Here is a 12,659-nt window from a genome sequence, read left to right as displayed (position 1 = left end):
CCGGCTAGGGAGGAGGTGGCACTGCTGGATGACGGAGACAGGAAGGGAGTGGTGAAGGAGGAGAAAGAAGTGGGACTAAACATGTTCTTTTCGTCTGTATTTACAAAAGAGGAAACATCCAACATACCGGAACCTGAGCAAATCTTCAAAGGAGACCAAACAGATAAACTAACATCCATGGAAATAAGCCTTGAAGATGTACGCAGGCAGCTAGAAAAATTAAAAACTGACAAATTGCCGGGCCCGGATGGAATCCACCCAAGGGTTCTGAAAGAACTAAAGGAAGAAATAGCGGAACTACTACAGCTAGTTTGAAATCTATCCCCGAAAAGAGGCGTGATCCCGGATTGGACGATAGCCAATGTTTCGCCCATCTTTAAAAAGGGTTCAAGAGGTGACCCGGGGAACTACAGACCGGTGAGTCTGACTTCGGTTCCGGGGAAAATGGCGGAAGCGCTGATAAGACAGCATCGATGAGCATTTTGAAAGGTATAAACTTCTAATCACAAGCCAGCATGGCTTCTGCAAGGGGAGATCGTGCCTAACGAACTTACTGCACTTCTTCGAAGGAATTAAAAAACGGATGGACAAAGGGGACCCCACAGACATCGTATATTTAGATTTCCAAAAAGCCTTTGACAAAGTACCCCATGAACGCCTACTTCGGAAACTGAAGAACCATGGGGTGGAAGGAGACGTACACAGATGGATCAGAAATTGGTTGGCGAGTAGGAAGCAGAGGGTAGGAGTGAAGGGCCACTACTCGAACTGGAGGAGGATCACGAGTGGTGTTCTGCAGGGGTCAGTGCTCGGACCACTGCTATTCAATATATTTATAAATGATATAGAATCAGGAACGAAGTGCGAAATAATAAAATTTGCAGACGACACCAAACTATTTAGTGGCACTCAGACTAAAGAGGATTGTGAAGAATTACAAAGGGACCTAAACAAGCTAGGGGAGTGGGCGACGAGATGGCAGATGAAGTTCAATGTAGAGAAATGTAAAGTATTGCATCTAGGAACCAAAAACCCAAGGTACAGCTATACGATGGGAGGGATGTTATTGAGTGAGAGTACCCAAGAAAGGGACTTGGGGGTAATAGTGGACAAGACAATGCAGCCGTCAGCACAGTGCGCAACGGCCGCCAAGAGAGCGAATAGAATGCTAGGTATAATCAAGAAGGGTATTACAACCAGAACGAAAGAAGTTATCCTGCCATTGTATTGGGCGATGGTGCATCCGCATCTGGATTACTGCGCCTAATATTGGTCACCGTACCTTAAAAAGGATATGGCGATAGTCGAGAGGGTTCAGAGGAAAGCGACACATTTGATAAAAGGAATGGAAAACCTTCCTTCCACTAAGAGACTGGAGAAACTGGGGCTCTTTTCCCTGGAGAAGAGAAGACTTATAGGGGACATGATTGAGACCTATAAGATCATGAAGGGCATAGAGAAAGTGGAGAGGGATAGATTCTTCAAACTTTCAAAAACTACAAAAACGAGCGGGCATTCGGAAAAGTTGAAAGGGGACAGATTCAAAACCAATGCTAGGAAGTTTTTCTTTACCCAACGGGTGGTGGACACCTGGAATGTGCTTCCAGAGGGCGTGATAGGACAGAGTACGATATTAGGGTTCAACAAGGGATTGGACAATTTTCTGATGGAAAAGGGGATAGAAGGACTACTACACATGTCCTGGACCTGTCGAGCCGCCGCACGAGCGGACTGCTGGGCATGATGGACCTCCGGTCTGACCCAGTAAAGGCACTTCTTATGTTCTTACTAGTCTTTAAGCCCGTTACATTAACGGGTGCTAGAATAGATGTGTGTCTTTGTCCTTTTATTTTTCTCTCCTTGGCTGCTTTCTGTCTGTCTGTCTTTCTGCCTCTCTCCCTCCTGCTATCTGTCTTTCTTTCTGTCTCTCTTTCCTCCCCCTGTCCATCAGTAGCCCTTCTCCCTTCCTTTTACCTCCCCTGTGTCCACCACCACCCCTTCACTGCTCCCCCTGTCCAGCAGCAGCCCTTCTCCCTTCCTTTTACCTCCCCCCTGTCCAGCAGCAGCCCTTCTCCCTTCATTTTACCTTCCCCCTGCCCAACAGCACCTGTTCCCTGCTCCCCATGTCCAGCAGTAGGCCTTCCTTCCTGTTACATCCCCCCTGCCCAGCAGCACCTCTTCCCTGCTCCTCCTGTCCATCAGTAAGCCTCCCTTCCTGTTTCCTCCCCCCCCCCTGCCAAGCAGCACCTCTTCCCTGCTCCCCCTGTACTGCAGCACCCTTACCTGATTCCCCTGTCCAGCATCTGGCTGTTTAGAAGAGGAGGGCAGACAGAAGAGCAGCAGAGGGCCTTATAGTACTTCCTGACTGTGGATAGGTCTGCCGCTGCCTGGAGGAGCTGAAGAGCAGAGTGGCCGGCGCTTAGGTTGCTCAGGTGCGTGGGAAGCTCTTTTGCCTGCTAGTGTGTGTGAGGAGCGACCAGGATCGCGTGAAATGTCAGACGTTCTTTCGCCGACCATTTAGTTCTGTGCCGGAGGTATTTTTAAGTTTAAAGCTGCCACGGCAGCTCGTTTCACGATCCCCGCCTGCGTTGGAAGACTTCTCCGACTCAGGTGGGGCTCGTGAGAGGAGCCGCCACCGTGGCTTAGAACTTAAAAATAACTTCGCTCAGAACATCCTTGGGAGTTCTGCGAGTGTGGTGCCATTTTTTCTCCCAAGGTAATAGAACCCTAAGCGCACATGCGCACTCCTGCCACCACGGACATACGGATCACAGAACACACAGGTAGGAGTGCACATGCGAGCTTAGGGTTTTATTATAACAGATGTTGGGCTTTTTGTGTATTTATGCTTTCAACCTTGATACGGTATATAAAGTTCCAAATACAGACTTTTTCTCATCCACTTTGCTGGGGTTTTTTTGCCAGTCAAAATTTTAAAACATCCAGCAATGTGATCTAGTCAATTCCTTTCTGAAGTTCCTAAACTCTACTGAGAAAATATGCATTCCCAAGTCATTCACAACAGCATTTAAGATCAGAGTTTGTTATTTCACAAAAATAAGAGCCTAGGAAAAAAATTGGATTCATATGAAAGTAGCAAGGCAGAAACACCTGCTATCCAAGAGTAACATCAATGCTTGTCTCACATTTGCAAAACCACACCTGGATAATCTTCAAGCCTTTTGGGATAATGTTCTATGGACAGACGAGTCAAAATGGAACTCTTTGGGCAACATAGGTCCCATTACGCCTGGCATAAAGCAAATACAGTCAAACCTTGGTTTGCGAGCATAATTCGCTCCAGAAGCATGCTTGTAATCCAAAGCACTTGTATATCAAAGCGAATTTCCCCATAGGAAATAATGGAAACTCAGACGATTCATTCCACAACCCAAAAACTTTAATACAAAATACTATACGTAATCGTATTGCAAGATCTTGCTCATTTAGAACAGTCACTACACTCCCATAGAATCAGAGAGAGAAGACCCATCGGCTCAGTTGTGATGATGTGACGTGTGTATATGTACTCATATTGCAAGACCTTGCTCATTTAGAACAGTCATTACACTCTTGCAGCGTCAGAGACAGAAGAACCATTGGCTCAGTTGTGATGTGTGTATACTGTATGTACTTGTATTGCAAGACATTGCTTGTATATTAAGTTAAAATTTAATAAAATGTCTTGCAAAACACTTGCAAACCAAGTTACTTGCAATCCAAGGTTTTACTGTACAGCATTTCACAATAAGAACATCACACTGACAGTCAAAACATGGTGGAGGTACCATTTATTCTGCACTGTACCAGAAACTTCTTAACCTTTTCCTATCGTGTGTCCCGGATGACGGGACAGTCCAAAAATGACAGACAGTGGATAAACAGTCTGTATGGACTAATAAAGATCCAGGATCACAAAATATTTGAATTTACAGACTTATGACTTATTTACATTATGTTTACTAAACTAAACTAAACCTTAAGTTTATATACTGCATCATCTCCACGGATGTGGAGCTCGGCACAGTTTACAAGAACTTAAAATATAGGAAGAGAAGGAAAAAAAAGGTTTACATGAACTTATACATAGAAGAGAAGAGTAAGGGGGGATAGAATTACATTTTAGTGAAAAGCCAGGTTTTCAATTGCTTGCGGAATAATTGGAGGGAGCCCAGGTTCCACAGCGGGGTAGTAAGGTTGTTCCAAAGATCTGCGATTCTGAAGAGAAGGGATTTTACCAGTTTGCCTGCATAGCGAATACCGTGTAGAGAGGGGAAGGATAGTTTATACCTTTGGGCGGGTCTGGTAGAGTCAGGACTCGAGGAGTTGTAAGATAGTAGGATTAAGGGAGGAAGGATGCCATGAATGATCTTAAAAGCCAGGCAGGAGCATTTGAAATGGATTCTGGAAATCACTGGGAGCCAGTGAAGTTTGGCTAGGAGTGGGGAGACATGGTCAGACTTGCGTTTTGCAAAGATCAACTTGGCTGCAGTATTCTGGATTAGCTGGAGTCTTTGAAGACTTTTTTTTTGATAGGCTTAAGTAGATGGCATTGCAGTAGTCTAGTTTGGAGAGGATGATGGATTGGACAAGGACGGCAAAATGTTGTTGGCGAAAATAGGATCTTACTTCCCTCAGCATGTGGAGGTTGAAAAAGAATGATTTAGCCAAGGAGTTGAGGTGGTCATTGAGGGAGAGAGAAGACTCGATAATGATGCCAAGGACCTTGCTTGAGAACTCAAGCTGCAGTGCAGCACCTGAGGGTAGTGTGAAGAGGGTGGGCAGGTGTTCTAATTTTGGGCCGAGATAGAGTAATTTTGTTTTTGTTTCATTCAATTTCATCTGTACCGAGAAGGACCAGGAATAGAGTCTCATTATGCAAGCTGTAATGTTCTCGTGGAGGTTGGTGAGGTTCTGGTCTGTCTCAAGGAAGACAAGGATGTCATCAGTGTATGTGTAGATTGTTTTGAGGGGGGATAATTGGAGGAGTTTCAGGGAAGACATATAAATGTTAAAGAGAATAGGGGATAGGGGTGATCCCTGAGGGATAATTTACAATAGCTGTAAATGATAACGGTGAATAATACAAATCTTTGCTAAAATAATTACAATTGGTACCAGTGTAATGTAAAATTTATTACGATAGGAAAAGGTTAAGAAGAATGTTTGGTTACCTATCCATGAGTTGATGCCGCAAGACAGTGATCCAAAACGCAAAAGCAAGTCTAAATTTGATTGGCTGAAGAGGAACAAAATGAAAGTCTTGGACTGGCCGAGTCAAAGTCCTAACCTGATCCCAATAGAAATGATGTGGCACCTGAAACTAGCAGTTTGTTCTGTCCCCATATTCATGTGAATAGAGTGCTGTTTAAGATGCAAATATTATACACTGTTGAGAGATTAGTAAGTGGAGCCTCTGGCTCTCAGTGTGCATAGCTGCAGTGCAAAGGGCTTTTCTTAGATACGTAAACAGTGAGAGTGTGTGTCTTTAAGCCAAACACCCAGAGTACATTGGGGAAGCACATGACTGTAGTCTCTCTCTCTCTCCTTTTATGTAAAGAAAACGGGTTCTATCTTTAGCTACCACATGCTGTGGAGAAAGCCTAGAGAGGGCATTGATTCCCCAATCTGTTTCTACGCTTTGTATTTGCTAGCCTCCTAACTTGAAATTGTTGGCAGATACAGCTTGTGAGAGAAGCTAAGTACATATTACCTCTAACACAGGGTCTGTGATAACATTCCTGGCTTTCCCTATACCTAGGATGTGCCAGTAGAAGTGTTGATTCTGTGAGAGAAGAAGCTGCCTTGAGATCTGTGGCGTCGATAGTTGGTATATTAAAATTAATAAACTTGAACTTATTCTTTGTTTTAAGTTTGATGTTAAAGAAATCTGTTCAAGAATCAGTTTAAAAAAAAATTAGATGGAAAGGGTATTTGCTCTGCAACAAGGTAATTATAATAAGTTTAAAAAGATTTGGGGGCCATTGGCGATTTATTCTAACGATCAGACATCTTAAACACTAAAATATTGAAGAAGATAGGGGGTGGGATTCTGAAGGATAATAATTGATATTTGTTATTTATTGAATATGGACGGGAGGGGTGGGCTTCTTCCTATTTATTTGGAGTAATACAAATTGGTATGTGGGAGGGAGGGATGGGTTTCTTATATAATTATTTAATTGGAGTAATACAAATAAGAATGTCAAGTGCTGAATTAAGGTATTTTTGTATGAATATTGTACACTTGTTATAATTTTTGAAAATGAATAAAGATATTAAAAAAAAAAAAAAAGAAATCATTCAATGTGACATTCGTATATAAAAGAGTCAGGGGAATCAGGAGGAGGATAAATCTTTCACATCACTGCATGTTCCCTATTCCATGGTCCCCTCTGTAGAACCATCAAACAAAATCTTCTGCCACCTAACCAAATGTACTCGGATTTTAAGGAAAGTTACAATACTGCTGTCTAACCCAGAACAGCAAAACATGGCAAAATGTCCCAAAGAAGACTTCTCAGGAGAAAGGTCACAAACGTATTTTTAGAAAAAGATTCAGTTACTGTAAAGGACACTTAGGCATACACTCAGAATATGTGTAGTCCGACCAAGAGCCAAAGTTCCTATAGCCGAACCCACCGTTCCATCACTGTGTATGGCTATTAAGTGTTGAAAATAAGGTGTTCTTCTGAAATATCTGACTGAATTTTTCAATGGCAGGAAGGATAAAGAAATCCTACTTAACTTAAATTTGTTAGGAGGTCTCGACATGGGCCATGTTTCTCCTGAGAAGTCTTCTTTCTGTGTTATATATATTTGCTTTGACTTCTCAGCCCTGAAAATTTTGTTTGTACAATCATCCTCACCTCTCCTATTTTTGACTTAAAATGTCCCAAAGACCAACCCCCTTTAACTAAGGTGCGCTATGCTTTTTAGCGCGCAGTAAATATTAGCTAAACGCCAACACATATATGTTATCCTATGGATGCGTTAGCGGTTAGCGCATGCGTCGATTTAAATGCGCGCTAAAACGCTTAGCACACCTTTGTAAAAGAGGGCCCAAGTGTTCCTGGGACAAGAAAAACACCAGAAAACACAGCAGATCTGGACACAGTTATGGTGCTAACCTGTGGTAATCCAGCACCTACAACGGCACCACTATGAATCATGGGACCTTCCTTCCCCACAAAGAGACCTGTAATGAAGCAGCAATATAATTCCTATTAATTGGCACATTAGAGGCAGTTATCTAGAATATAATCTAGTCAGAATCCGAGAGCTTTGTTCACAAATATTTACAGTACAGGCACATTGCAAATAAGAGAAGAACAGCAAACAGATGACAAGGACAGAAAGGTTAATAACAAAACATACAAAAGACTTATCAGATTGTTTGAAACAAGAGGACTGTGGCCTAGATTCTTGAACCGGCGTTGATTTCTAGGTGTCGGTAGATGCCCATACCTCCATTAAAAACAATGCCCAATTGATTCGAAAGGTTTTGGGTAAGAAACTCATACTTAGTGTTTGGATGCAACCGACCGCACCTGCTTACTGGGCTTTGGAGGAACCACTTTCATAATTTGATGCTCTTGGAGCAACGCCATGCCTGTTTGTCTCTCAAGCGGAAACATGTGGGTTTTTTTTTTTTTTTGCTGATCTGGGACTCCCACAGTCAATCGCTATCCCCTAGGGCCAGAAGTTTGGTCTTAAACTCGTTTTAAGTTTAGGCTCTGCTTGTCCTCAGATGTTTCCCGGGGTGCTTGGTATGGTGTATGGATGGTTGGTGTGGCTGTGGTGGTGTGAGTTCATCAGTGATTTGAGAGCTGTGGTGGTGATTTCTGTGGGGGGTGGAGACGGTGTGGGTCAGTCTCTGTTAGGCACTTGCTGAGCGGCATTAGAACACAGCTTGCTCAGCATACATTATGGTAGTATCTGCATTGGGGTAGGGGAGGTGTTGGTGGGGTTGGGGGCTTGGGTATGGCTTGTTGGGGGTGGATGAGGTACAGGGTGTGAGCCTAAGGGGAGGGGGGGATAAAATCAAACCTACCTATTGTTGTACTTTTGTTTTCTCGAACTTGTGCTAGTGGTTTGCTGTGCTTATTTGTTTGTTATACAACAATAAAAAGATTTACACTAAAAACAATGGCCAAATGTGTTTTTAGAGATTTGAAGCACTTACTAGCGCCTAGAATAAAGGCGCTGGAATCACACCTACATACGTGCTTTAGGTCACATGCCAAAGTAGGTGAGGCCAGTGCTGGAAGTGGCATTAAGAGGCCTAAGGTGCCTACGTAGGCGTGATTCTCATGAAGATAAGCACCAGAAATGTAGGCCCGAAAAACACTGGCCTATATTTCCAGCAACCTATCTTTCGTATTGACGTGATTCTAAAGCCTGCGACGATGCATGCGACATATGAACAATGACCGCCTATGTCGGCACAGGTTTGAGAATCCGGGCCAGTGTTTTCAAATCTCAACCAAGGGCGGCAATCTAGCAGAGGACAGTGTCTCCAACAGTGCAGCATGTCCTTCAAGCCTAGGAGGTAATCAGGGATTTGCGTTTTCTTACAAATACAGGATATAGCAGAAAGCATGAAAGAGTATTGTCACTTCAGCTGCATCCAAGTTCTGACAGCAAACCGCAAGAATCAAGCAGCTTTTACCTCCTGCTACACTGAAGACAACTCCAAAAGCTTTGCACACCAGTGTTTGAAGGCGAACAACCCCTGGAACCTTCACCCCATTGAGGTAACATTTGATCTCTGGAATTCCTGAGCCAGCTGCAACAGGCTATGGGAAAATAGTTCAAACATAAATATCACCAGAAACTAAGACAAACTAAAGACAATTGTTCCCGTTATTTACCTTCAACCTAAACTTTGCATCATAAATTCATTTGATGATGCTTGGAAGGACTGCAATAGAGGAAACATATAAACAAGGATGTTACTGTGAGCTACATGAATTGGACCAGAGATTGTATGATTGACCCTCTAAATGTATTGATAAACACTCTAGATAACTGGACTAAACTGGAACAAAAACACTATACAGAAATCCTACAGCTATCAAGATAAGATTTAGCCATTTAAGGCTTTCAGTTTGTTTGCTCAGGAGCTCTTATTCCTTTCAAAACTCACAATGGACTTGGCCTTCAGGAAACTTTACCTAAAAACCTCTGCTGTTGCTTGCATGCTCCCTACTATTCTCCACCTCAGATGGTTCCCTTTAGTCTCACCTGAATCAAGACAAGAAGGCTGGCAAAAAAGACAAAGATCAGGTTAACTCCAAGCAGTTCCAAGAGGGATAAAGCAAGGCAACCCTTTTCACTGCAGTCCTCCACAGCTGCAGGATTAGGTCAAGGAAGCAGGGAGTTGGAATGTGAAGACAGACCGAACGCAGGTACAGTATTTGCTTCAGGCATCCTATCATCTAGATGATCTTCCGCTACTGTCTTCTTTCCAATTCAAGCAAGGCTGCCATCAGCCATGCAAGCCCCAGATGCCTCTCTCCCCCAACCCCAACACAGGGTCTTGGCCATCTCTGCTCCTCTCTATAAAGATTTTTGTTATCCAGGCAAATCCTAGTTGCTTTCATCCTTTGCCCCCCCCCCCCCCGACCAGCACTCAACTTAGTAAGGTCTGTGCCACACGGGTGGGCTCCAGTGCCCTCATAACTGCAATAAAATACATGTGTGTAGATATGATCAGTGAACATTACATACAGATATGAATGAAACTTGTTTCTACAATTTTTTCTGCTCCTCTTGTCTTTCAACTGTGGAACCACAGAAAGGATACAGTTCTGTACCAGGTTAAATTTAAGCTTAGAGAAGAGCCGAACAAAAAAGTCTACAAACAGCCCCACCTGGCAGAGGAGTTTGGGGTGGGGATGGGGGGAAAAAAGAGAGAAACAAAGATCAGGAAACACTACATGGGCATTTTTCTAGAGTTTTGTAACAACTCACGCTCTAGTCATTAATTTTATCTCCCAAAGAAAACCCCAATTTAGCTGCCGCCCCTCACATCTCCCACAACCCCTCTACCCACCAGAAACAGCTTCTCTCCCACTCACTTTCACTTGGATATCTTACCAAACCTGTGCAAACTCCAATAGCAAAAACCATTATCCACATCAATGCCTCATACTTCCGGGTTCTCTGTTTAGGAACAAAAAAAAAAGAGGAGTTTATGAATGGAAAGTTAAAAATTATCTGCTCTGTATGCCAGCTACTGTATGCTCAGTGCCAAATGAAGAGATGTCAGATGTTAATCTAAGATCTACATGTAGAAGCTTGCAAAAGGTTATTGTCACGGGGAGTCTCGGCACGAAAGGCCATCTTGAGGCTTGGAACACTACAGAAAAGAGGGAAAAAGAGTTGGGGATGAGGACTAGAGAATGACACGGTGGCGGTTTACCCACGGCCACCGCATTTTAGCCGCGGGTCACCCGCCGAAAACGGGGAAGAAAACTAGCAGTCGCTGCGGCGACGGGGGCAGGGCGGTGAATGGTCTTGTCTCCGCAGTGAGGTATCAAGGATCGCGCGGTCCCCGCAGCCACCGCCTGCCCGCCCGCCCGCCCGTAGCATTTAGCCAGCTCCCTCCCTCCACCTCACCTTAAATTTCGAGTTTTCCGGCTTCCTTTTTTCCGAGCCGCACGTGTTCAAAAATCCGTGCACGCGCGGCTGCGCGAGTCAATCAATCTTCTCCTCTGACGCAACCGGAAACAGGAAGTTGCAGGAGAGGAGAAGTTTGATTGACTCTGTCGCAAACATTATGGTGGTATATTAGTTGTGTTAATAAAAATTTATAAACAAAGCCCTGCCAGCTGAACATCTCTTTCTCTAGTTCAGCAGCAGGAACTTTGATTTATAAGAATGGAATACGCTAAATATTAGAGTACTAAGGCTTATATGGATGCTGCGGGGATGGTGACGGGGCGGTGAATGGGATGGCAGTGGCGGTGACGGGGATGGCAGTGACGGTGATGGGGCGGTGAATGGAATGGCGGTGACGGGGCGGTGCAGAGGATGGTGGGCCGGGGACGGGGCGGTGACGGGGACAGATTTTTTCCCCGTGTCATTCTCTAATGAGGACCCCAATGGTCCCAGGACAGGTAGTTTTGGCCCCTAGAACCATTTGAGGTCTCTGTCCCCAATGTATAGGATTTAGGCAGGAGTATCTGCAGGGCAGACACCAGTAACAAAAAAACCCCAAACAAACCCAAAACAGACACCTGATGCAGGAAACTTTGGAAGAGAAGGTTTCACTATTGATGTTCATAAAACACGTTTTGAAAGGGATGAAGTAACACATCATTGTAACCACCTCTAGGAAAGAAGCAGCAATTATTAACAGATACACCGGATTGTAAATTATATGGGATCTTTTATGACAAAACATAAGAACATTAGAATAGCCTTACTGGGTCAGAACAATGGTCCACTTAGCCCAGTATACCATCTTCATGGTGGCCAATCCAGGTCACAAGTACCTGGTAAAAACCCAAATAGTAGCAATATTCAATGCTACCGATCCAGGGCAAGCAGTGACTTCCCTCATGTATGTCTCAATAGCAGACTATAGACTTTTCCTCCAGGAACTTGACCAATCTTTTATTTTTAAAGCAGCTATGTTAACTGCTCGTACTACATCCTCTGGCAATGCATTCCAGAGCTTAACTCGTCTCCGAGTGAAAAAAATATTTCCTCCTATTGGTTTTAAAAGTATCTTCCTTAACTTCAGGATTCTGTAGACTTTGAGCATATCTCCCCTCAGATATCTTGTTTCCAAGCTGAAGAGCCCTAACCTCTTTAGTCTTTCCTCATATGAGAGGAGTTCCAACCCCTTTATCATCTTGGTTGCTCTTCTTTGAGCCTTTTCTAGTTCTGTTATATTTATTTTCAGATTAAGCGACCAGAATTGAAACATAGAAACATAGAAAAAAGCAGCAGAAAAGGGCTATAGCCCACCAAGTCTGCCCATTCCAAGTATCCCCTCTCCCTGAATTTACTCCCTTAAAGATCCCACGTGAGTATCCCATTTTCTCTTAAAATCCGTCACGCTGCTGGCCTTTATTACCTGGAGTGGGAGTCTGTTCCAATGATCCACTACTCTTTCGGTGAAGAAGTACTTCCTGGAGTCGCCATGAAACTTCCCTCCCCTGATTTTCAGCTGGATGCCCACTGGTGGTCGAGGGTCCCATGAGCCAGAAGATATCATCTTCCGACTCGATGCGTCCCGTGATGTACTTATATGTTTCAATCATATCTCCCCGTTCTCTTCTTTCTTCAAGTGAGTACAGCCGCAATGTTTTTAATCTTTCTTCATACGTGAGATCCTTGAGCCCCAAGACCATCCTGGTGGCCGTTCGCTGAACCGACTCGATCCTCAGCACGTCCTTTCGGTAGTGTGGTCTCCAAAACTGAACACAGTACTCCAAGTGAGGCCTCACCATGGCTCTGTACAACGGCATCTTAACTTCAGGTCTTCTGCTGACGAAACCTCTGCGGATACACCCCATCATTTGTCTTGCCCTGGAGGAAGCCTTCTCCACTTGATTGGCAACCTTCATGTCCTCACTAATGATCACCCCTAGATTGCGTTCCGCTGTGGTCCTGATCAAGGTCTCACCATTTAGTACATAAGTTCT

General features: G+C 44.0%; 1 protein-coding gene across 1 annotated transcript in view; it reads right to left on the bottom strand.

The window, feature by feature from the left end:
• CLCN6 (chloride voltage-gated channel 6) overlaps window positions 1-12,659 on the bottom strand; it is a 49,463-nt gene that overhangs the window by 32,290 nt on the left and 4,514 nt on the right. Inside the window, exons 4-8 of the mRNA XM_033921231.1 lie at window positions 10,102-10,167; window positions 9,809-9,875; window positions 9,247-9,353; window positions 8,672-8,798; window positions 7,131-7,198 (exon numbers count right to left, since the gene is read on the bottom strand). Of these exons, the coding sequence (XP_033777122.1) occupies window positions 7,131-7,198; window positions 8,672-8,798; window positions 9,247-9,353; window positions 9,809-9,875; window positions 10,102-10,167 (435 nt within the window). The remainder of the gene's footprint in view (window positions 1-7,130; window positions 7,199-8,671; window positions 8,799-9,246; window positions 9,354-9,808; window positions 9,876-10,101; window positions 10,168-12,659) is intronic.

The sequence above is a fragment of the Geotrypetes seraphini genome, chromosome 15, assembly GCF_902459505.1.
Source record: "Geotrypetes seraphini chromosome 15, aGeoSer1.1, whole genome shotgun sequence".
NCBI lineage: Eukaryota > Metazoa > Chordata > Amphibia > Gymnophiona > Dermophiidae > Geotrypetes > Geotrypetes seraphini.
This window is presented reverse-complemented; position numbering and strand designations above follow the sequence as displayed.